The following is a 24,409-nucleotide window of genomic DNA, read 5'->3' on the forward strand; positions in this document are numbered from 1 at the left end:
GTGGACTTTCCCCGGAACGCTGGGGGGACGGGCAGGTTTCTGAGGAAGGGCAGAGGGGTGGGCCTGGCATGTGTGGATGTCTAGCTGTCATGGGGTGTGGAATATACAGCAACAGTGGGAACATCTGTTTGTGAGGGCGTGTACCGTTTTGCTCTTTGAGACATGGCTTTTCAACATGGCCAGGTACTGCTTCTGGTGTTTGGTCTTGATGTGGTTGTCCAGGAAGTAACAGTCAATGAAGGAGATGGTGCAGTGTGGACAAGGTAAGAACTTCAGAGAAGAGACTGAGGTAGAGGGATAGAGGTGGAAGGAGGGACAGAGAAAGAGAACATAATAAATAAATCATCCCTGTTGATATCAAATTAAAATCTTCAGTAATTCATCAACCATTTAGACTGCAATGTTGCGACTAGACTATGTATGAACAGTATATCCTACCTAGATTGTTGTCTTCATCCTTTCTGGCAACCGTCTCATCCTTCACCAAACATACTTTTCTCTCAGTCTGAGAAGAATCTTAACCACCACTTTATAGATTAGAAAAATGAAGAAACCACAGTCAGCATAAACCAACAATCTAATTGCCCTTGTCTAGTTACGAACTGTCACATGTTGGGAACGATTACTAACTCCTCTTACATTAGATAATCTTGTTAGTATCACCACAGGACTCGTCTATATCTTGCTACACCTGGTCGGTTGGGTGGAATATGTTTGATGTTATTTCATGTGCTTTTTCTTCTCCAGCCAGGAACGTTTGGAATGGTCGGTCACCCATTTCCTTCCTTTCAAGGTATGTTGGTTCTTTATTTATTTGGGTGGAGTTGAAAGTGTTACGGTTGTGTAAATTCGAATCTGGTATCAGGATAAATATAACAATGAGTTAATGTAAAACACAGAATCCAACAAAAGTAACCCAATTAACGTAGGACTGTTTAGTCCTCTTGGTTCTGTTACATTGCTTTTTCCCAGATGTGTTATTAATCTTGTAGACTTGAGTCCACACCTTCCTTTTCCTTTGAATTATGTGGAAAGACCAGTTGGGATAAGGAGACAATACCATTTCTCATCCCTGGATTGAGGTACAATTTCCAAACCATATCTTGCGCTGGCTCGTTAATATCTGAATCTAAACAGGAAGCCTGTCCGACCTCAGTGCAGCTGTACGGAATCGTATGGTCGGAATCTATTCTCGCTAAGAACAAAGTTGAACGTGGCCTGCGCAGTCTGCGCAAATATGAACCCGCGAAAGAGCAGTCCGTCAATCCCTTCCGGGGTCAACAAAGCTTTCACAGGAAGGTTATCTAACTAACTTGTACAATGAAGAAGATCACATGAAACATTCTCATCACATTGGTAAGACTGTTTTCAGAGAGACTAGCTAGCTATATTCCGTAGGGAATGCAGCCAGGACTAAGCAATGTTACGATAGCTGTTTGCTGTCATGTGAAAGGGCATAGGGTTATGTAACAGGACTGACTGAGCTGCCATGCTATGGTTTTCTCTGTTTCAAAAACGCTGTGGTTGCACAGTTGGTTATCATGCTAGTTACATCAGACATACATGTTGAGATACCGGGTGACAAGAAAGAGACCGAGGGTGTTGTAATCGATTTTTGTATCAATGAACTAGATTACGTGACTGTCAATCTGGTTTAGACCACCTACAACTGGCCATCACAACAGCACCAACCAACACCACATTTTTCTCTTCCTCTCTTGCAATAGGTTCCCTCTATAAAGTTAAGGTGAAGTGACATCCTATCGCAATGAGCGTCCCATGTCTACTGTCCAGGGCTGCTCGAAGCTTCACATTGCTGGGGGCGTCCGGTGTGCTGCTACACCGGTTCCGTGTATTGTGCCCTTGTTCGATCACAAGGTGAGTTGAGTTCCATCTCGAATATGTCGAAGTATTGTTGCGGTCAGGTGGCCGTTCACCACAGTCATTGTTGTGGGTTAGGAGAGAGCAGTGACTGATTGTGCAGCTACTACACTTTTGCCACTTCTTTTCCAACACCAGAGCCTCCATACACCCACAACTACTCGCCTGTTTTTAGATTATGATTTACTTAAAGTTTGTTGGACCCAGCTGACAATTGGTAAAAGTCAATTTGCCATTTGTGTTTTGACATCTACACACAGGTAACACTGCAGTGTCTTTATAGGGTCCATTGATGTTATAGCCTTATGGAACCTTTGAGGTGATCAGCTTGGCTACATTATTTTCTACTAGATGGACATGTTTAAAGTAAAGTAGGCATTTTTGTTGCCTTTTCAGGAAAATGTCGTCCAGAAGACAAATGGACCATCTAGAGAGGACAGCCAGCAACTACAGACAAGATGTGAGTGACCGCCCAGCTGTGTTTGTACTATAGCAGCAAAACTGTGGCTTATGCAATTCAAAGCTAAAACAGTTTTGGGCTACATTCTTTGTTTTATTATGAGACTGTCAATTGCTGAGACAGTTTTCCTTGTCTTTATGCTACAGGTTAGTAGTGTACAGAGTCTTAACTATTGCCACAGTTTACAATTGTTCAAATTCATGATCGACAGGTTATTACATTTGTAAAGTTTGTGTGTCTGTCTGTGTCAAGGGTGTATATCCGGCGCAGGTATGTGGCATCATGGACGAGTCTGAGACAGTGAAACGCCTCCGGCTAGCTGTCCATCCAGACTTCACTTTCAGAGCTGGCCAGTGGTGAGTAGGACAGTACTGTCGTTTTGTTTGGCTACATTCATAGCTCATTGTAAGGATTCTGAATACAGCATAATACCAATGGCTTTGGGGAGAGGCTGCTTCACCTATCCAATCCTTTCTGATCTGCACAAGCGCGAAGTTGTAGGTATGGGTAGATACTAGGGTTGTAAAGGTATTCATACTGAACCGTTCAGTCGGGGAGACCTCGGTTCGACCGCACTGTGAACCCGCATGAATAATTATAAGCATTAGGGCTTGGCTATGCCGACCCTGCGTTGTATGCCATTTCCTCGTGAATAAATCAGAGCTGAAAAAAGATTGTAGGCTATTCCGTTAATTAAAACAACTACAGCCTATGGGCACGTTGTAATGAAAATGTATAATCTTAACTGGCGGATTTCAAACTATCCTTTTGTGATGCACAGCCGGGAACTCTGTAGATGGTGAGATCAATAAACCAGAATGGGAGGATCTTCCATCGTTTAAATCTCCAGGTTCGGGAACATTTTGGCTTCACAGTTGATTACAACGGCGATTTGACAGAGTTGTGGATAAAACGTTTATAGTATGTTCTCCACTGCTCAATGAGAAACGACTATGTGGCCAATCACAAGTCATCAAAGTGCCACTACAGTCATAAGAGCCTCTGTGTGTGGCAAAGCAAGTTGGGAGATGATCTAATCAATAGAATTAAAATGATAGAGTTAAAAGAGAAGTATATGCTACAACGAACGAGAGCCAACGGGTAGGCTGCTATTTAATCATTTGAATGGAGGTGTTGTTATTTGTAACTGTAGGACAGGAAGAAAGCAAATGCAGACCCAACTAGCTTCTCTCCGTTTGATACAGTCAAGAGGGGTACTACGTAATCATATAGGATGATACAGTTGAAGTCAGAAGTTTACATACACCTTTGCCAAATACATTTAAGCTCAGTCTTTCACAATTCCTGACATTTAATCCTATTAAAAATACCCTGTCTTAGGTCAGTTAGGATCACCACTTTATTTTAAGAATGTGAAATGTCAGAATGATAGTAGAGAGAATGATTTATTTCAGCTTTTATTTCTTTCATCACATTCCCAGTGGGTCAGAAGTTTACATACACTCAATTAGTATTGGGTATAATTGCCTTTAAATTGTTTAACTTGGGTCAAATGTTTCGGGTAGCGTACCACAAGCTCCCCACAATAAGTTGAGTGAATTTTGGCCCATTCCACCTGACAGAGCTGGTGTAACTGAGTCAGGTTTGTAGGCTTCCTTGCTCACACACACTTTTTCAGTTCTACCCACACATTTTCTATAGGATTGAGGTCAGGGCTTTGTGATGGGTACTCCAATACCTTGACTTTGTCTTTAAGCCATTGCCACAACTTTGGAAGTATGCTTGGGGTCATTGTCCATTTGGAAGAACCATTTGCGACCAAGATTTAACTGATGTCTTGATGTTGCTTCAATATATCCACATAATTTCCAGCCTCATGATGCCATCTATTTTGTGAAGTGCACCAGTCAGTTCTGCAGCAAATCACCCCCACAACATGATGCTGCCACCCCCGTGCTTCACAGTTGAGATGGTGTTCTTCAGCTTGCAAGCCTCCCCCTTTTTCTTCCAAACATAATGATGGTCATTATGGCCAAACAGTTCTATTTTTGTTTCATCAGACCAAGGATATTTCTAAAAAAAGTATGATTGTTGTCCCCATGTGCAGTTGTAAACCGTAGTCTGGCTTTTTTATGGCGGTTTTGGAGCAGTGGCTTCTTCCTTGCTGAGCGGCCTTTCAGGTTATGTCGATATAGGACTCGTTTTACTGTGGATATAGATACTTTTGTACCTGTTTCCTCCAGCATCTTCACAGGGTCCTTTGATGTTGTTCTGGGATTGATTCGCACTATTCACACCTAAGTACATTAATCTCTAGGAGACAGAACGCATCTCTTTCCTGAGCGGTATTACAGCTGCGTGGTCCCATGGTGTTTATACTTGCGTACTGTTTGTTTGTACAGATGAACGTGGTACCTTCAGGCGTTTGGAAATTGTTCCCAAGGATGAACCAGACTTGTGGAGATCTATAAAAAAAAATTCTGAGATCTTTGCTGATTTCTTTTGATTTTCCCATGATGTCAAGCAAAGAGGCACTGAAGGTAGGCATTGTAATACATCCACAGGTACACCTCTAATAATGTGTTAACAATAGTTTGTTAACAAGAAATGTGTGGACTGGTTGAAAAACCAGTTTTAATGACTCCAACCTAAGTGTATGTAAACTTCTGACATCAACTGTAAATAACCTAGCTATGACAAGCTAGAAGTTAGTCTACTAGCGCAAATCGGCTTGTTTGTTTACTGCCTGGCTTACAGTACACAAGGCGCCTCCTCCGCCTGCTCTCAGTGGCGCTGTGTCAGCTCTGGTTAATAAAATAGCTGTGGACTTGTCTGCTGCTTTCTTTACTCAAAATTGACCACGTCTATATGGAAGTGGCCGTCTTCGGGTCCGTATGGAACAGGTCTCTACATTAAAACATTTATTTATGCGTATTTGTCTTGGTGGGAAAGCCCCAGGTCCATTTCAAAACGCTGCCAACTTTTTAGACCTCTACTTTTGGACCAACACAACAGTCCCTGTCACAACACAATTCCAGGAACATTATGAATGTCACAGAAACTGGACTTGGCCACAAATAGGGTGGTTTTTATTTTAGCGTATTTTGCCAAATAAACAAACATTAACTACAGTAACGGTTAGAATTTCATTTTTCCACTGTACTGTAACTGAACCGTGACCCCAAAACATGCATGAAATTAGTTGCAAAATGAATAGGAAATTAAGTCAAGATGTTGACAAGGTTATAAATAATGAATTTTAATTGAAAAAAAAATAATAATAATAATAACTGTGCTTTCGTCAATGAATCCTCCATTTGCAGCAATTACAGCCTTGCAGACCTTTGGCATTCTAGTTGTCAATTTGTTGAGGTAATCTGAAGAGATTTCACCCCATGCTTCCTGAAGCACCTCCCACAAGTTGGATTGGCTTGATGGGCACTTCTTTTACGGTCAAGCACTCCTCCAGCATCTTTTACTTTTTTCTGCATCTCACAAATGTTCTTTGTGATCCGAACACCTCAATCTTAGATTCGTCTGTCCATAACACTTGTTTCCAATCTTCCTCTGTCCAGTGTCTTCTTTTGCCCATCTTAATCTTTTTTATTTTTCTTGGCCAGTCTGAGATATGGCTTTTTCTTTGCAACTCTGCGTAGAAGGACAACATTTTTTTTCATTTTTTGTCCATTTAAAATAACATCAAATTGATATGTATGTATTATACACACACTAGGTGACTAATGGGGCGCGCTTTGTTGAAGCCACCTTGCCTCCATCTTGGCACTCCCCCACCGTTGTAAAAAATGTTTTGGAAAATCCAGAAATATATTTATTAATGTCTACCTTAGTGTTTTGCCACGTGTATTACAGAGACCTTTAATGCATTAACTTTTACATTATGCCACCTGAACATAAAAATGAAAAAAGATATACACCGAACAAAATATAAATGCAATATGCAACAATTTGAAAGATTTTACTGAGTTACTGTATAATCAGTAAAAGGAACAGTAAATCAAATCAAAGAGTGTTTGTCACGTGCGCCGAATACAACAGTGAAGTGCTTACTTACAGGCTCTAACCAATAGTGCAAAAAAGGTATTAGGTGAACAATAGGTAAGTTAAGAAATAAAACAACAGTAAAAAGACTATATACAGTAGCGAAGCTATAAAAGTAGCGAGGCTACATACAGACACCGGTTAGTCAGGCTGATTGAGGTAGTATGTAGATATGGTTGAAGTGACTATGCATATATGATGAACAGAGAGTAGCAGAAGCGTAAGAGGGGTTGGTGGGTGGGACACAATGCAGACCGTCCGGGTAACCATTTGATTACCTGTTCAGGAGTCTTATGGCTTGGTGGTAAAAACTGTTGAGAAGCCTTTTTGTCCTAGACTTGGCACTCCGGTACTGCTTGCCATGCGGTAGTAGAGAGAACAGTCTATGAATGGGGTGACTGGGGTCTTTGACAATTTTTAGGCCCTTCCTCTGACACCGCCTGGTGTAGAGATCCTGGATGGCCGGCAGCTTAGCCCCAGTGATGTACTGGGCCGTACCCACTACCCTCTGTAGTGCCTTGCGGTCGGAGGCCGAGCAATTCCCGTTCCAGGCAGTGATGCAACCAGTCAGTCAGGATGCTCTCGATGTTGCAGCTGTAGAACCTTTTGAGAATCTCAGGACCCATGCCAAATCATTTTAGTTCCTTGAGGGGGAATAGGCTTTGTCGTGCCCTCTTTACGACTGTCTTGGTGTGTTTGGACCATTCTAGTTTGTTGGTGATGTAGACACCAAGGAACTTGAAGCTCTCAGCCTGCTCCATTACAGCCCCGTCGATGAGAATGGTGGCATGCTCGGTCCTCGTTTTCCTGTAGTCCACAATCATCTCCTTAGTCTTGGTTACTTTGAGGGATAAGTTTTTATTCTGGCACCACCCGGCCAGGTCTCTGACCTCCTCCCTATAGGCTGTCTCGTTGTTGTCGGTGATCAGGCCTACCACTGTTGTGTCGTCTGTGAACTTAATGATGGTGTTGGAGTTGTGCCTGGCCATGCATTTGTGGGTGAACAGGGAGTACAGGAGGGGACTGAGCACGAACCCATGGGGAGCTCCAGTGTTGAGGATCAGTGTGGCAGATGTGTTGCTACCCACCCTCACCAACTGGGGGCGGCTTGTCGAAGTCCAGGATCCAGTTGCAGAGGGAGGTGTTTAGTCCCAGCGTCATTAGCTTAATGATGAGCACTATGGTGTTGGACGCTGAGCTGTAGTCAGTGAATAGCATTCTCACATAGGTGTTCCTTTTGTCCAGGTGGGAAAGGGCAGTGTAGAGTGCAATAGAGATTGCATCATCTGTGGATCTGTTTGGGTGGTATGCAAATTAGAGTGGGTCTAGGGTTTCTGGGATAATGGTGTTGATGTGAGCCATTACCAGCCTTTCAAAGTACTTCATGGCTACGGATGTGAGTGCTACAGGTCTGTAGTCATTTAGGCAGGTTGCCTTTGTGTTCTTGGGCACAGGGACTATGGTGGTCTGCTTGAAACATGTTGGTATTACAGACTCAATCAGGGACATGTTGAAAATGTCAGTTAAGACACCTGTCAACATAACACTAAAAGGAAATCCATCAATTGAAATAAATTCATTAGGCTCTAGTCTATGGATTTCTGGTAATCCAGATATGCAAAAGGTAGGGGCGTGGATCAGAAAACCAGTCAGTATCTGGTGTGACCACCATTGTCCTCATGCAGTGCGACACATCTCCTTCACATGGAGTTGATCAGGCTGTTGATTTTGGCCTCTTCAATGACTGTGCAAAGTTTCTGGATATTGTCAGGAACTGGAACACGCTGTTGTACACATCGATCCAGAGTATTCCAAACATGCTCAATGGGTGACATGTCTGGTATGCAGACAGTGGAAGAACTGCAACATTTTTAGCTTCCAGGAATTGTGTACAGATCCTTGAGACATTATCATGCTGAAACGTGAGGTGATGGCGGCAGTGAATTGCGTGACAATGGACCTCAGGATCTCGTCATGGTATCTCTGTGCATTCAAATTGCTGTTGATGAAATGCAATTGTGTTCGTTGTCCGTAGCTTATACCAGCACATACCATAACCCCACCGCCACCATGGATCCCTCTGTCCCACAATAATGACATCAGCAAACCGCTCACCCACACAGCAGTTGAAACTGCAGTCAGCTCAAGATCCTGGTGAGGACGACGAGCAAACAGATGAGCTTCCCTTAGACACTTTCTGACAGTTTTGCAGAATTTCTTCAGTTGTGCAAACATAGGTTCATCAGCTGGCCAGGTGGCTGGTCTCAGACGATCTTACAGGTGAAGAAGCTGAATGTGGAGGTCCTGGGCTGGTGTTGTTTGGCCGGTTGGACGTACTGACAAATAATCTAAAATTACATTGGAGGCGGCTCATGGTAGAGAAATGAACATTCAATTCTCTGTCAACAGATCTGGTGGACATTCTAGAGCTGCCTTTTATTGTCTCCAGCACAAAGTGCACCTGTGTAATGATCATGCTGTTTCATCAGCTTCTTGATATGCCACATCTGTCAGGAGGCTGAGTTATTTTGGCAGAGGAGGAATGCTCACTAACAGGGATGTAAACAACATTTGAGAGAAGCTTTTTGTGCATGTGGAACATTTCTGGGATCTTTTATTTCAGCTCATGGAACATGGGACCAACACTTTACATGTTGCGTTTTATATTTTTGTTCAGTGTAAAAACATTTTCCGTACAGTATAATTTGTAGAGATTACTAATGTTACTGTCCCCACTACAACAACCAAAAATACTTAAATGCATGTAATTTTGTCCTTGAAACATTTAATTGAAATACTGTAGAATTCCATTCATTCCTATGGAGGACTGCTTCTACTGGGGAGTACTAATATGGTTGACCGGTGGCTTCAAAGCCTCTCAATCGCCCGTACATAGCATCTGCAATCTAGGGTTTATATACATCATTGGTAGATACAGTATTGGGGGAGGGGATCGTCACATTCCACCACAAACCACACAGAGGTACATTTTGTTTTTTGTTTTTTGCATAAAAGGACCACGGGCATAGAGCTTATGAAGTTTATTATTTGACATAGGCTGCTGTCAGTCATCACGCACGGTGAGCTCTTCTGTCCAGCTCTTGAACAATTATTTTATAAGGACTGTAAATCCCTTTACCAGGCACAAGAGGGAAGTGTTGCACTGAAGCTCTGGTTATGTTTATGCTGTACATATTCATGTAGTGTGTACATTTACTCTCCCCTGCCACTCTTTCCCAGGTCATTGTGGTAAATAAAGTGTTTTCTCAATCGCCCCCCCCCCCCCCAGCTAAAATGCAGGTACTTTCAGAAGTTGATCATTTTAGACCCACTAACAAGCATTAGTATTGTAGCTAAAAGCAAAACACACATACATAAACATGTTTAATTTATGTTATGGAAAAGTACATTCAGTTCTCTAACTGTAAATATCAATTAATCATGTTTATTTTTAAAGCTATCTTTACATCAGCAGATGTCAGTTCTTATACAGAACCCAGCCTAAACCCCCAAACATCTCCATCAACTCTGAGGTCCATACTGCAGGTGGGCGTTTGTGTTGTGTATAAACAGTAGGGGTCCGTGAGTTGGACGTCGGCGTTCTGTAATGAATGTAAAAAGATGTAAATGCATTTGTTACACCACCTCCAGTCCATATGGATCATGTTCCTATTCTGACAGCTGGGTAGGAGGAGTGGGAGAAACGTGTGTGTGTGTGTCTCAGTTCAGGTGTCGGAGGGAGAGGGAGATGATGGGGGGGGGGGGGGGTAGATGGCGAGAGAGCAGTAGATAGTTACTAGTTAGTATTTCCTGCTTCTTGACGTTCTTCTTTTTTTTACTTGTGGGATTTTTTTCCTACAGCCATTTCCTTTTCTGTGGTGTGTGTGTGTGTGTATATACAGTGGGGCAAAAAAGTATTTAGTCAGCCACCAATTGTGCAAGTTCTCCCACTTAAAAAGATGAGAGGCCTGTAATTTTCATCATAGGTACACTTCAACTATGACAGACAAAATGAGAGAAAAAAATCCAGAAAATCACATTGTAGGATTTTAAATGAATTTATTTGCAAATTATGGTGGAAAATAAGTATTTGGTCACCTACAAACAAGCAAGATTTCTGGCTTTCTCAGACCTGTAACTTCTTCTTTAAGAGGCTCCTCTGTCCTCCACTCGTTACCTGTATTAATGGCACCTGTTTGAACTTGTTATCAGTATAAAAGACACCTGTCCACAACCTCAAATAGTCACACTCCAAACTCCACTATGGCCAAGACCAAAGCGCTGTCAAAGGACACCAGAAACAAAATTGTAGACCTGCACCAGGCTGGGAAGACTGAATCTGCAATAGGTAAGCAGCTTGGTTTGAAGAAATCAACTGTGGGAGCAATTATTAGGAAATGGAAGACATACAAGACCACTGATAATCTCCCTCGATATGGGGCTCCACGCAAGATCTCACCCCGTGGGGTCAAAATGATCACAAGAACGGTGAGCAAAAATCCCAGAACCACACGGGGGGACCTAGTGAATGACCTGCAGAGAGCTGGGACCAAAGTAACAAAGCCTACCATCAGTAACACACTACGCCGCCAGGGACTCAAATCCTGCAGTGCCAGACGTGTCCCCCTGCTTAAGCCAGTACATGTCCAGGCCCGTCTGAAGTTTGCTGGAAAGCATGTGGATGATCCAGAAGGAGATTGGGAGAATGTCATATGGCCAGATATATATAACTTTTTGTTAAACTCAACTCGTTGTGTTTGGAGGACAAAGAATGCTGAGTTGCATCCAAAGAACACCATACCTACTGTGAAGCATGGGGGTGGAAACATCATGCTTTGGGGCTGTTTTTCTGCAAAGGGACCAGGACGACTGATCCGTGTAAAGGAAAGAATGAATGGGGCCATGTATCGTGAGATTTTGAGTGAAAACCTCCTTCCATCAGCAAGGGCATTGAAGATGAAACGTGGCTGCCCGGGCAACGAAGAAGTGGTTTCGTAAGAAGCATTTTAAGGTCCTGGAGTGGCCTAGCCAGTCTCCAGATCTCAACCCCATAGAACATCTTTGGAGGGAGTTGAAAGTACGTGTTGCCCAGCAACAGCCCCTAAACATCACTGCTCTAGAGAAGCTCTGCATGGAGGAATGGGCCAAAATACCAGCAACAGTGTGTGAAAACCTTGTGAAGACTTACAGAAAATGTTTGACTTCTGTCATTGCCAACAAAATGTATATAACAAAGTATTGAGAAACTTTTGTTATTGACCAAATACTTATTTCCACCATAATTTGCAAATAAATTCATAAAAAAATCCTACAATGTGATTTTCTGGAATTTTTTTTCTAATTTTGTCTGTCATAGTTGAAGTGTACCTATGATGAAAATTACAGGCCTCTCTCATCTTTTTAAGTGGGAGAACGTGCACAATTGATGGCTGACTAAATACTTTCTTGCCCCATTGTTATATATACATAAAAACAAACAGATGTCATCAACACGTTCTGTACATTTTAAGATTTAGTTTGGATCAGTGCTAGACTATTGGACACTTGTTTTATTGATTACTGTCCTTTTGCGTGTGGGCTTTTTTTCCCTGCTGTGTGTCTGTGTAGGGTGGACTTCTTCATCCCTGGTATGGAGAAGGTAGGAGGATTCTCTGTGTGTTCCAGTCCAGGTCTGCTGCAGAAAGAGGGTGTCATCGAGCTGGCTGTCAAATACACACAACATCCCCCTGCACACTGGATACACACCAAGGTGTGTGTGCATTGAAATTAAAATGTTCACTTGTTGGTAGTGCCTCAAAATCTATCAATAGCTTTGTCAGTATTTCTGCTGGTCACTATATCTGTTAATTGCTCTCTGTCTCTCTCTCTGCTCTCTCTCTCCCATTGTGTGTAACAGCGTCTGTTCAGACGTAGCTAAACCGACGCTGCACTGGAAGTAGTTTTTTTTTTATCTCTGAAAGAGACATTTTCTCCACAATAGGGAGCAGAAAGCAGATCATTCTAGAATGTGGACACATCTCATACCTGAGCTATTTATCAGTACAAAATAATCACTCTCTCTCCCTCCCTCTGCTCTCTCTCCCTCCCTCTGCTCTCTCCCTCCCTCTGCTCTCTGCTCTCTCTCCCTCCCTCTGCTCTCTCTCCCTCCCTCTGCTCTCTCTCCCTCCCTCTGCTCTCTCTCCCTCCCTCTGCTCTCTCTCCCTCCCTCTGCTCTCTCTCCCTCCCTCTGCTCTCTCCCCCTCCCTCTGCTCTCTCCCCCTCCCTCTGCTCCTTCTCTGCTCTCTCTCTGCTTTTCCCCCTCCCTCTGCTCTTGCTCCCGCCCCCGCTCTCTCCCCCCTCTCTCTGCTCCTTCTTTCTCCTCCCTCTGCTCACTGCTCTCTCTTCCTTCCCTATCTCTTTCCTCTCTCTCTCTGACCCCCCTCTCTTCCTCCTACAGTGCACCATGGACTCTCATGTAGCGATGCGTGTGGGTGGTAACTTTTTCTTTGACCCCCTGCCCTCTGACCCCTCTGTCGACCTGTTGTTGGTGGCTGGGGGCGTGGGCATTAACCCTCTATACTCCATCCTGCTCCATGCCGCTGACCTGTTACGACAGAACCCCACTAACGCAGGGAGGGGCTACCACATAGGCTCCACCCACCTCTGCTACAGTGCCAAGAACACACAGGAGCTGCTCTTCAAGGTGTGTGTGTGTGTGTGTGTGAGGACGTGTGTGTGTGTGTGTGTGAGGACGTGTGTGTGTGTGTGTGTGAGGACGTGTGTGTGTGTGTGTGTGTGTGTGTGAGGACGTGTGTGTGAGGACGTGTGTGTGAGGACGTGTGTGTGTGAGGACGTGTGTGTGAGGACGTGTGTGTGAGGACGTGTGTGTGAGGACGTGTGTGTGTGAGGACGTGTGTGTGTGTGAGGACGTGTGTGTGAGTGAGGACGTGTGTGTGAGTGAGGACGTGTGTGTGTGTGTGAGGACGTGTGTGTGTGTGTGAGGACGTGTGTGTGTGTGTGTGAGGACGTGTGTGTGTGTGTGTGAGGACGTGTGTGTGTGTGTGTGAGGACGTGTGTGTGTGAGGACGTGTGTGTGTGTGAGGACGTGTGTGTGTGTGTGTGAGGACGTGTGTGTGAGGACGTGTGTGTGTGTGTGTGTGTGTGTGTGTGTGAGGACGTGTGAGTATGTGTGTGAGAGGACGTGTGTGTGTGTGAGTGTGAGAGGACGTGTGAGAGGACGTGTGTGTGTGAGAGGACGTGTGTGTGTGAGAGGACGTGTGTGTGTGTGTGTGAGAGGACGTGTGTGTGTGTGTGAGAGGACGTGTGTGTGTGTGTGTGAGAGAGGACGTGTGTGTGTGTGTGTGTGTGTGAGAGAGGACGTGTGTGTGTGTGTGTGTGTGTGTGTGAGAGAGGACGTGTGTGTGTGAGAGAGGACGTGTGTGTGTGTGGTTGCAAGTATTTGTACCAGGATGTATGGTCTTTTCTCATTTGGGCAAAAGTAACAAGTAGTTAAGAGCAGCATTAAAATACCGATAGCGAGACAATATACAGGGGTACCATTACACCCTTTCTCCTCCGTGATCCGGAAACCGATAAGTGGTTGAGGAGATTTCAATTCATTAGTAGGTCGAGCAGAAGTGTCCTCCCTTCCTCTATAGCCTCCTTTCATCGAGGATAGCAGAGTTCTCTGCGGAAGAGTTTTAAAATCTGCCACACCCCCTTTGAATTTGCTTTTTTGTCGGAGGAGAAAAGCACGTTTAAAAACAATGTTCTACTTTCTGTTTTATCTATAATGTCTTGCACATTTTAACTTTTTGTTTGAATCACTTCACACATTTTAATTTGGGATCCACCCCTGTAAATGTCATTTTCCTGATGTCGTGTGAGTGCAGAAGGAATCTCATTTCATACAGCGTATTTTCGTCCACATTCCCTCGATTAACTTTCACCGTTTTTTTTTGGGTGAGGGAGGACGGAGAAGAAGACGCAGGAGTTGAACAAATCTAATTGAGAAATGGCCTGTGTGTGTAAGAATGAGACCAATAATTGTTCTTCCCATCCCTGCTCTCAGAAAAGCATCATAAATGTGTGTAAGGAATTCCCAGAGAAATTCTCCTGTGACTTCCACATCACCGCACAGACCGCAGACATCGACCAGGAACTCCAACCGTACATGAACCGTAAGTACCACAGAATGACCTTAACACAATCACAAATGTTTACTGATATAGTCTACAATGGGTCGGTGTACTTTGGCTTTCAAAATATCTATATTTTAACTGGATATGCTTCCATTGGTTGCAAAACGGATACATTCTCAATGATTTTAAATGGATGTTAGTCCCAGAATGGTAGTACGGATATGAAAGTGTTTTTAGCTACTTTTTCATGTATGTTTTTCATGTTGTCTTTTTTTTTTTTTAAACAGCACTTCTAATAAATGTTGCTTTGATCTTCCCCAGGTGGGAGGCTGTCAGAGGGGGGGTTGCGTTGCCACGTCGACCCTAACACCACTCTGTGTTACCTGTGTGGCCCTCCACCCATGATAGAGAGCGTGGTCCAGACCCTACTCGGCCTAGGCCTACCCCAGGAAAGGATACTGTTTGAGAAGTGGTGGTAGTGTGTACTAAAGACAGACCTCTTCATCATCATCTCACCCCTGCTCTCTCCTCCAGTGCCTAGGAGATCAGACCAAGCACCTGCCCACGTTACCATGGCAACCTCTCAAGGAGTATTGGACCATATGTCTGGAGCTGCACACATCATTTTATTTATTTTACTTCACCTGAACATACTAGGGCTGTGAAGGTCAGCCTGTGATTGTCATGTATAACTGACCGTTAATTAACAAACACATTTAGCATCTCCTGTCTTCCACTCATAGCCTACAAGCCCCTGATGCAGACCGTTGGATCATCTACACTACCGTTCAAAAGTTTGGGGTCACTTAGAAATGTCCTTGTTTTTGAAAGAAAAACATTAAAATAGCATCGAATTGATCATAAATGCAGTGTAGACATTAATGTTGTAAATGACTGCAGATTATTAATGGAATATCTACATAGGCGTATAGAGGCCCATTATCAGCAACCATCACTCCTGTGATCCAATGGCACGTTGTGTTAGCTAATCCAAGATTATCAATTTAAAAGGTGATATGAACATAAGTTGAACAAGGCTCATTGCACTGAGCCTGACTGATTTTGACCTCTGACCCGTGTGAAGTGCAGTATAAAATGTATATAAAAGTTTCTTGATGGTGCACATTGCCCAGTGGAGAAACGTTCAACTGTTTTCTGATTATGAAAATAAGTCATTTTATTCAGTGGATATAGTTTGAGGAAATAATGTGTACGTGCAATTCTGTACAGTATAATTATCTGATACATATTTTTTCTTGCAGTAGAAATGTTTTTCAAACAAGACCGAGCCTAGTCTGGCTAAACGCCCGCTCTCAAAGTCTTTCTGACTGTAGTCACGTGGGTCGCGTCCGCCAGGCTAGACCGAACCACACAGCAGAACCCCTGTTTATACCTGGTGCTAACATGATCCCTGTGTCCTGATCTTTTCCACATTCTGATTGTACCCACATTTTTTGAAGTTTAAATCATTCTAATAACTGATTGTGATTAGATAGTTGGATGATTTGATGGGTTAGGTGACCGCTCTGTGGATGGAGTCAAATAAAAGAAACCCTTTCAGAGAGGTGGATGGAGGGCAGTAAACACGGGCTGTGAACAGCAAGGTTGTCAATTTGAATCCCAATGAGACTTGTTTTCCAACCCTACACAACGTAACTAATCACATTTTAGTGTCTTACTGAAGAACTTCAAATATGTGAAAAACAAGTGTGGTGCTCTCCCCATACTGGCGCAATGGACTAGGCACTGGGGATAGGGACCAGAAGGTCCCAGGTTCTGATCTTTGATGACCCTTTTCAAAAAGGTATATTTATAGCCCTGGTTACACCTTGCATTAAAATGTGGTTTCGTTATCTGATCAAGGTGGTTCAATGAGAATGTAGACACGCTCAGCACACATTGTTAGCACCAGATATAAAGGGGCTAGAGAGAAAATCACACCATCGAGTGTATTTATAGAACGTTTTTTTTTAAACTATGCAGACCTTAACACATCAATCACACACATCCTGGAAAGTGTCCCCTCATCCCATCTCTCTCACACATCCTGGAAAGTGTCCTCTCATCCTCTCACACATCCTGGCAAGTGTCCCGTCATCCCATCTCTCTCTTCCTCTCACTTATACACACACCACGACTTCTTCCAATCATCACACACCCATCCAGGCCTGAAATCGCACACACACCTCTCACAAATGAGTTTGCATATACAGAGGCTGAGGGGGATCTGTCATGGTGCACAGTAATATAACCTCCTGGTGGTCCATGTCCGCTGAAATAGTTTTGTTTTGCTCCTCAGATGTGAGAAGACTGAGGGGTGTATACAGAATTAAGAGTTGAAATAAAAGAAAACGAAGTCAGTATATTGTTTTGAGAACTGTTTATTCCTTCTGTTTGTCTGTAATAAAGAATATGTCTCAAATGGCACCCTATTCCCTATATAGTGCACTACATAGGGTATAGGGTGCCAGACTTGTTTACCACATCACTCAAACAACAGGAAGGGGACTATAGTGCTGTACAAGTATTCCATAAATGCCTTCTGTAAAGTATAATCACTGACCTAACATAACATGATTAGGGAAAGCTATACAGTGACACCTATCCAATTGTTACATTTACATTTGAATCTTTTAGCATACGCTCTTATCCAGAGTGACTTACAGGAGCAATTAGGGTTAAGTGTGCAATCATGATAAATGGAGGATACATTTTCAGTATTCACACAGGGCCATTGTCCTTGACTTTAAATGGGTTAAATAAAGGTGGAGAAAATCTCCTTAAATGTACAGTATTCTATGATACATGTCAAATAGATCTATAAACAGTGGTATGATTGTTGTTACCTTGGAAATTAAGGCTCTGACCTACATTATCGGCGTATTCTCATTGGCCCAAAGCAGATGCACAACTGTACAAAAGCATCTCCACATATTTAGGCAATAAGGCCCGAGGTGGTGTGGTGTATGGCCAATATACCACGTCTAAGGGCTGTTCTTAAGCATGACGCAACGCGGAGTGCTTGGACACAGCCCTTAGCTGTGGTATATAGGCCATATATCACAAACCCCGGAAGAACCTTATTGCTATTATAAACGTAATTAGAGCAGTAAAACTAAATGTTTTGTCGTACCCGTGGTATACGGTCTGATATACCCTGCCTTTCAGCCATTTAGAATTCAGGGTTCAAACCACCCAGTTTAAAATTGCAAATAATGCCTACTACATGACAACACTCCAGGGTGAAGTTTCCCTTAGGTACAGATCTAGGACCCTCCCTCAATCCTAACCTTGACCATTTGTGGGGGAAATGCAAAAACTGACCCAAGATCAGCGTCTAGGGGCCACTTCACCCTACTCCAAACGACAACATCTGAGGCCAGAAGGTGAAATGTGTGCCTTGAAGGATGATTGAAGCCGTTACACGTTGGCAGCAGTCCATATGAATATACACAAATCCATATATATATACACACTACCGTTCAAACATTTGGGGTCACTTAGAAATGTCCTTGTTTTTGAATGAAAAGCACATTTTTGGTCCATTAAAATAACATCAAATTGATCAGAAATACAGTGTAGACATTGTCAATGTTGTAAATGACTATTGGAGCTGGAAAGGGCTGATTTTTTTATGGAATATCTACACAGGCGTACAGATTTCCATTATCAGCAACCATCACTCCTGTGTTCCAATGGCACGTTGTGTTAGCTAATCCAATTTTATCATTTTAAAAGGCTAATTGATCATTAGAAAACACTTTTACAATTATGTTAGCACAGCTGAAAACTGTTCTTTTGATTAAAGAAGCAATAAAACTGGCCTTTTTTTAGACTAGTTGAGTATCTGGAGCATCAGCATTTGTGAGTTTGATTGCAGGCTCAAAATGGCCAAAAACACAACTTTCTTCTGAAACTCGTCAGTCTATTCTTGTTCTGAGAAATTAAGGCTATTCCATGCGAGAAATTGCCAAGAAACTGAAGATCTTGAACAACTCCCTTCACAGAACAGCGGAAACTGTCTCTAAAAAGAATAGAAAGAGGAGTGGGAGGCCTTGGTGCACAACTGAGCAAGAGGACAAGTACATTAGAGTGTCTAGTTTGAGAAACAGAGGCCTCACAAGTCCTCAACTAGCAGCTTTATTAAATAGTGCCCACAAAACACGTCTCAATGTCAACAGTGAAGAGGCGACTCCGGGATGCTGACCTTCTAGACAGAGTTCCTCTGTCCAGTGTCTGTGTTATTTTGCCCATCTTAATCTTTTCTTTTTATTGGCCAGTCTGAGATATGTATTTTTCTTTGCAACTCTGCCTAGAAGGCCAGCATCCTGGAGTCACCTCTTCACTGTTGATGTTGAGACTGGTAGTTCCACTAAGCGCAAACCAGATGGGATGGCGAATCCATTTTTTCCACAGGACAATGACCCAACACACCTTCAGGCTGTGTAAGGGCTATTTTACCAACAAGGAGAGTGATGGAGTGCTGCATCAGATGACCTGGCCTCCACAATCCCCCAACCTCAACCAAATTGAGATGGTTTAGGATGAGTTGGATCGCAGAGTGAAGGAAAAGCAGCCAACAAGTGCTTAGCATATGTGGGAACTCCTTCAAGACTGTTGGAAAAGCATTCCAGGCGAAGCTGGTTGAGAGAATGCCAAGAGTGTGCAAAGCTGTCAAGTCAAAGGGTGGCTATTTGAATCTCAAATATAAAATATATTTTGATTTGTTTAACACTTTTTGGGTTACTACCTGATTCCATGTGTTATTTCATAGTTTCACTATTATTCTACAGTCGTGGCCAAAAGTTTTGAGAATGACACTTATTCATTTCCACAAGGTTTGCTGCTTCAGTGTCTTTAGATATTTTTGTCAGATGTTACTATGGTATACTGAAGTATAATTACAAGCATTTCATAAGTGTCAAAGGCATTTATTGACAATTACATGAAGTTGATGCAAAGAGTCAATATTTGCAGTGTTGACCCTTCTTTTTCAAGACCTCTGCAATCTGACCTGGCATGCTGTCATTTAACTTCTGGGCCACATCCTGACTGATGGCAGCCTATTCTTGCATAATCAATGCTTGGAGTTTGTCAGAATTTGTGGGTTTTTGTTTGTCCACCCGCCTCTTGAGGATTGACCATACGTTCTCAATGGGATTAAGGTCTGGGGAGTGTCCTGACCATGGACCCAAAATATTGATGTTTTGTTCCCTGAGCCACTTAGTTATCACTTTTTCCTTATGGCAAGGTGCTCCATCATGCTGGAAAAGGCATTGTTTGTCACCAAACTGTTCCTGGATGGTTGGGAGAAGTTGCTCTCGGAGAATGTGTTGGTACCATTCTTTATTCATGGCTGTGTTCTTAGGCAAAATTGTGAGTGAGCCCACTCCCTTGGCTGAAAAGCAACCCCACACATGAATGGTCTCAGGATGCTTTACTGTTGGCATGACACAGGACTGATGGTAGCGCTCACCTTGTCTTCTCCGGACAAGCTTTTTTGTGGATGCCCCAAACAATTGGAAAGGGGATTCATCAGAGAAAATGACTTTACCCCAGTCCTCAGCAGTCCAATTCCTGTACCTTTTGCAGATTATCAGTCTGTCCCTGATGTTTTTTCTGGTGATAAGTTGCTTCTTTGCTGCCCTTATTGACACCGGGCCATCCTCTAAAAGTCTTCACCTCACTGTGAGTGCAGATGCACTCTCACCTGCCTGCTGCCATTCCTGAGCAAGCTCTGTACTGGTGGTGCCCCGATCCCACAGCTGAATCAACTTTAGGAGACAGTCCTGGCGCTTGCTGGACTTTCTTGGGCACCCTGAAGCCTTCTTCACAACAATTGCACCGCTCTCTTTGAAGTTCTTGACGATACAATAAATGGTTGACTTAGGTGCAATCTTACTGGCAGCAATATTCTTGCCTGTGAAGCCCTTTTTGTGCAAAGCAATGATGACGGCACGTGTTTCCTTGCAGGTAACCATGGTTGACAGAGGAAGAACAATGATTCCAAGCACCACCCTCCTTCTGAAGATTCCAGTCTGTTATTCGTACTCAATCAGCATGACAGAGTGATCTCCACACTTGTCCTCGTCAACACTCACACCTGTGTTAACGAGAGAATCACTGACATGATGTCAGCTGGTCCTTTTGTGGCAGGGCTGAAATGCAGTGGAAATGTTTTTGGGGGATTCAGTTCATTTGCATGGCAAAGAGGGACTTTGCAATTAATTGCAATTCATCTGATCACTCTTCATAACATTCTGGAGTATATGCAAATTGCCATCATGCAAACTGATGCAGCAGACTTTGTGAAAATTAATATTTGTGTCATTCTCAAAACTTTTGGCCATGACTGTACAATGTAGAAAATAGTAAAAATAAAGAAAAACCCTTGAATGAGTAGGCATTCTAAAACTTTTGACCGGTAGTATATATCTATACATATGTGCACATATATATACAGTTGAAGTCGGAAGTTTCATACACCTTAGCCAAATACATTTCAACTCAGTTTTTCACAATTCCTGACATTTAATCCGAGTAAAAATTCCCTGTCTTAGGTCAGTTAGGATCACCACTTTATTTTAAGAATGTGAAATGTTAGAATAATAGTAGAGAGAATTATTTATTTCAGATTTTATTTCTTTGATCACATTCCCAGTGGGTCAGAAGTTAACATACACTCAATTAGTATTTGGTAGCATTGCCTATAAATTGTTTAACTTGGGTCAAATATTTCAGATAGCCTTCTACAAGCTTCCCACAATATGTTGGGTGAATTTTGGCCCATTCCTCCTGACAGAGGAGGTTTAACTGAGTCAGGTTTGTAGGCCTCCTTGCTCGCACATGCTTTTTCAGTTCTGCCCACAAATTTTCTATAGGATTGAGGTCAGGGCTTTGTTATGGCCACTCCAATACCTTAACTATGTTGTCCTTAAGTCGTTTTGCCACAACTTTGGAAGTATGCTTGGGGTCATTGTCCATTTGGAAGACCCATTTGCGACCAAGCTTTAACTTCCTGACTGATGTCTTGAGATGTTGCTTAAATATATCCACATAATATTCCTTCTCATGATGCCATCTATTTTCTGAAGTGCACCAGTCCCTCCTGCAGCAAAGCACCCCCACAACATGATGCTGCCAACCCTGTGCTTCACGGTTGGGATGATGTTCTTCGGCGTGCAAGCACCCCCCTTTCTCCTCCAAACATAACGATGGTCATTATGGCCAAACAGTTATATTTTTGTTTCATCAGACCAGAGGACATTTCTCCAAAAGTACGATATTTGCCCTCATGTGCAGTTGCAAACCGTAGTCTGGCTTTTTTATGGCGGTTTTGGAGCAGTGGCTTCTTCCTTGCTGAGCGGCCTTTCAGGTTATGTCAGTATAGAACTAGTTAAACTGTGGATATAGATACTTTTGTACCCGTTTCCTCCAGCATCTTCACACTGTTGCTGTTGTTCTGCGATTGATTTGCACTTTTCGCACCCAAGTACGTTCCTCTCTAGGAGACAGAAGGCGTCTCCTTCCTCAGTGGTATGATGGGTGTGTGGTCCCATGTTGTTTATACTTGCGTACTATTGTTTGTACAGATGAACGTGGTACCTTCAGGCGTTTGGAAATTTCTCCCAAGGATGAACCAGACTTGTGGAGGTCTTGGCTGATTTCTTTTGATTTTCCCATGATGTCAAGCAAAGAGGTACTGAGCTTGAAGTTAGGCCTTGAAATACATCCACAGGTACACCTCCAATTGACTCAAATGATGTCAATTAGCCTATCAGAAGCTTCTAAAGCCATGACATAATTTTCTGGAATTGTCCAAGCTGTTTAAAGGCACAGTCAACTTAGACCGTCCCCTCGCCCATACCCGGGCGCGAACCAGGGACCCTCTGCACACATCAACAACAGTCACCCACGAAGCATCGTTACCCATCGCTCCACAAAAGCCGCGGCCCTTGCAGAGCAAGGGGAACTACTACTTCAAGGTCTCAGAGCAAGTGACGTCACCGATTGAAATGCTATTTAGCGCGCACCGCTAACTAAGCCAGCCGTTTCACATCCGTTACATTAGTATATGTAAACTTCTGACCCACTGGAATTGTGATACAGTGAATTATATTAAATACTGTCTGTAAACAATTGTTGGAAAAATGTCCTAACCAACTTGCCAAAACTATAGTTTTGGAGTGGTTGAAAAACGAGTTTTAACGACTCCAACCTAAGTGTACTTACGACTTCAACTGTATGTATATATATATATATATATACACACAAATATATTATATATACAGTGCCCAATTTTTACACGCCCAATTTTTCAGTTTTTGATTTGTTAAAAAAGTTTGAAATATCCAATAAATGTCGTTCCACTTCATGATTGTGTCCCACTTGTTGTTGATTCTTCACAAAAAAATACAGTTTTATATCTTTATGTTTGAAGCCTGAAATGTGGCAAAAGGTCGCAAAGTTCAAGGGGGCCGAATACTTTCGCAAGGCACTGTATATATGCACTGTATATATATATATATACACACACACAGAGTATATACTGTATACGACTCCAGGTTTGATACAGTACCAGGAATATAACTTAACCACCATTCTGTTAAGTGACTTGGTTTCCATCGATGAGCTACTAGTGCTTCATCCTATTCTGTCATTTTGTATATTTATTATTTCCATTCCAGGGTTAAAATAGTAGGCTGTTTGAAATATTACAACTTGCTGAGCGTGCCTAGAGTGTCAGGTGGGCTGGGTTTGCACTTTTGGTACTTTTCCATTGGTTCCATCCAGGCAAGGCACCATGAAAGCTCAATCAAGCAATCTTACAAATACTATTTGAACCCAGGTCAGGGCCTGTAACGTTATTCAGAACACATCTCAGAGTAGGAGTGCTGATCTAGGATCAGTTCCCCGCTAATTCATTATGATTTAAAAGGCAAAACTGTTCCTAGATCAGCACTCCTACTCAGGTGCTTTATATTTAATTATATCTAATTAACATACTCCAGAAAACAGCGCTCTCTCACTCAGCTGCTGTGTGATCTTCTCCTCTGACTTCTCTTCATCATTCTTCTGATTGACAAACTGATCTGCAAACCTAACGGCCTTCTCATGTCTGGCCAATAGGGCTTTGCCATTCCCCCGCTCTACTTCCTGGTTGAGGTCTGTGGCCCCGCCCTCTGTACCCTGGGTGAAGTCTTCTTGAAATTCTGTCTCACACTCTCTCTCCTCTTCTCTCTTGATTCCATCTCTGTCTGCGGTTCTTCTTTTCTCATTTATTTTGTTCTCACAATTCCTTCTCACCTCTCTCTCCTCCTCCTCTTCCGTGTTCCTCTTCTGTCCATCCATCCCTCTCTCCATCACTGGGGATGTGTCCTTTCTCTCCTCTTTCTTCTCTAGCATTTCTCCAGCAGAGTTTTTCTTCGGCTTGTTCCGACCCCTGAGGTTCAACTTCTGAAAGATAGACATTTTAAGGATATGTTTTTTTTTCTTTATATGAACTCTCTCTCTCTCTTCAGACACCTGACAAATGACTACAAACATCTCTGTGATGCTTCTCTTGGACAGTTAACAGCAAAGAATTGACTGAAGAAAGTAATCTTTCTGACTGTAATGTACTAAGAAATGATTATTTTTAGAACATAAAAACTCTCCCCCTGAGTGTTAACAGAACCAGAGTAGGACTATATCAGCTGGGTTATCTACAGCTACATTTAGAAGTCTGACTTTTTATGACACAGCATTGTGTAAGGTACAAGGAAAGAGTGAGTGATAGAGAGAAAGACAGAAGTAGAGGAACAAAAAAAGTGAGGAACCTTGAAGTCTTTCCTGTTGCGTTGCAAGGCAGGTCTCTGGAGGAAGAGGATCTGCTTTGTGGACAAACTGCCATCACTAAGGAGAGAACAGTGCTATTAACATAATGTAC

At 42.9% G+C, this 24,409-nt stretch overlaps 2 protein-coding genes across 6 annotated transcripts in view; one reads left to right on the plus strand and one right to left on the minus strand.

Annotated features, from left to right (window-relative positions):
• Positions 1 to 676: 676 nt before the first annotated feature.
• oxnad1 (oxidoreductase NAD-binding domain containing 1) lies at positions 677 to 16,844 on the plus strand. Of its 4 annotated transcripts, none has more exons than XM_036953377.1 (8): positions 677 to 1,356; positions 1,728 to 1,878; positions 2,257 to 2,341; positions 2,594 to 2,697; positions 11,969 to 12,110; positions 12,798 to 13,043; positions 14,412 to 14,520; positions 14,803 to 16,844. In XM_036953377.1, exons 2-8 carry the CDS (start codon positions 1,769 to 1,771, stop codon positions 14,958 to 14,960), a joined length of 954 nt encoding a protein of 317 aa, XP_036809272.1. In that variant the 5' UTR covers positions 677 to 1,356; positions 1,728 to 1,768; the 3' UTR covers positions 14,961 to 16,844. The 4 variants fall into 4 exon arrangements, with proteins under 4 accessions (XP_036809272.1, XP_036809273.1, XP_036809275.1 ...); XM_036953378.1 differs by having other exon boundaries at positions 681 to 1,356; positions 2,278 to 2,341; XM_036953380.1 differs by lacking the exons at positions 677 to 1,356; positions 1,728 to 1,878 and adding an exon at positions 1,943 to 2,141.
• Positions 16,845 to 22,927: 6,083 nt separating this feature from the next.
• Positions 22,928 to 24,409, minus strand: part of rftn1a (raftlin, lipid raft linker 1a) — a 46,392-nt gene continuing 44,910 nt past the window's right edge. For both annotated transcript variants that reach the window (XM_021572569.2, XM_036953351.1), the window contains 2 exons: positions 24,300 to 24,375; positions 22,928 to 23,937 (listed from right to left, as the gene is read on the minus strand). In XM_021572569.2, the coding sequence (XP_021428244.2) occupies positions 23,479 to 23,937; positions 24,300 to 24,375 (535 nt within the window). In that variant the 3' untranslated portion in view covers positions 22,928 to 23,478. The remainder of the gene's footprint in view (positions 23,938 to 24,299; positions 24,376 to 24,409) is intronic.

This window comes from Oncorhynchus mykiss, chromosome 18, assembly GCF_013265735.2.
Source record: "Oncorhynchus mykiss isolate Arlee chromosome 18, USDA_OmykA_1.1, whole genome shotgun sequence".
Lineage (NCBI taxonomy): Eukaryota > Metazoa > Chordata > Actinopteri > Salmoniformes > Salmonidae > Oncorhynchus > Oncorhynchus mykiss.

Excerpts from the sequence above, each read along its gene's own strand:
- oxnad1 (XM_036953377.1), top strand. The coding sequence starts at position 1,769 with ATGAGCGTCCCATGTCTACTGTCCAGGGCTGCTCGAAGCTTCACATTG. Across the intron at positions 2,342-2,593 it reads CCAGCAACTACAGACAAGAT|GGTGTATATCCGGCGCAGGT; the intron begins GTGAGTGACCGC and ends GTCTGTGTCAAG. Across the intron at positions 14,521-14,802 it reads ACTCCAACCGTACATGAACC|GTGGGAGGCTGTCAGAGGGG; the intron begins GTAAGTACCACA and ends GATCTTCCCCAG.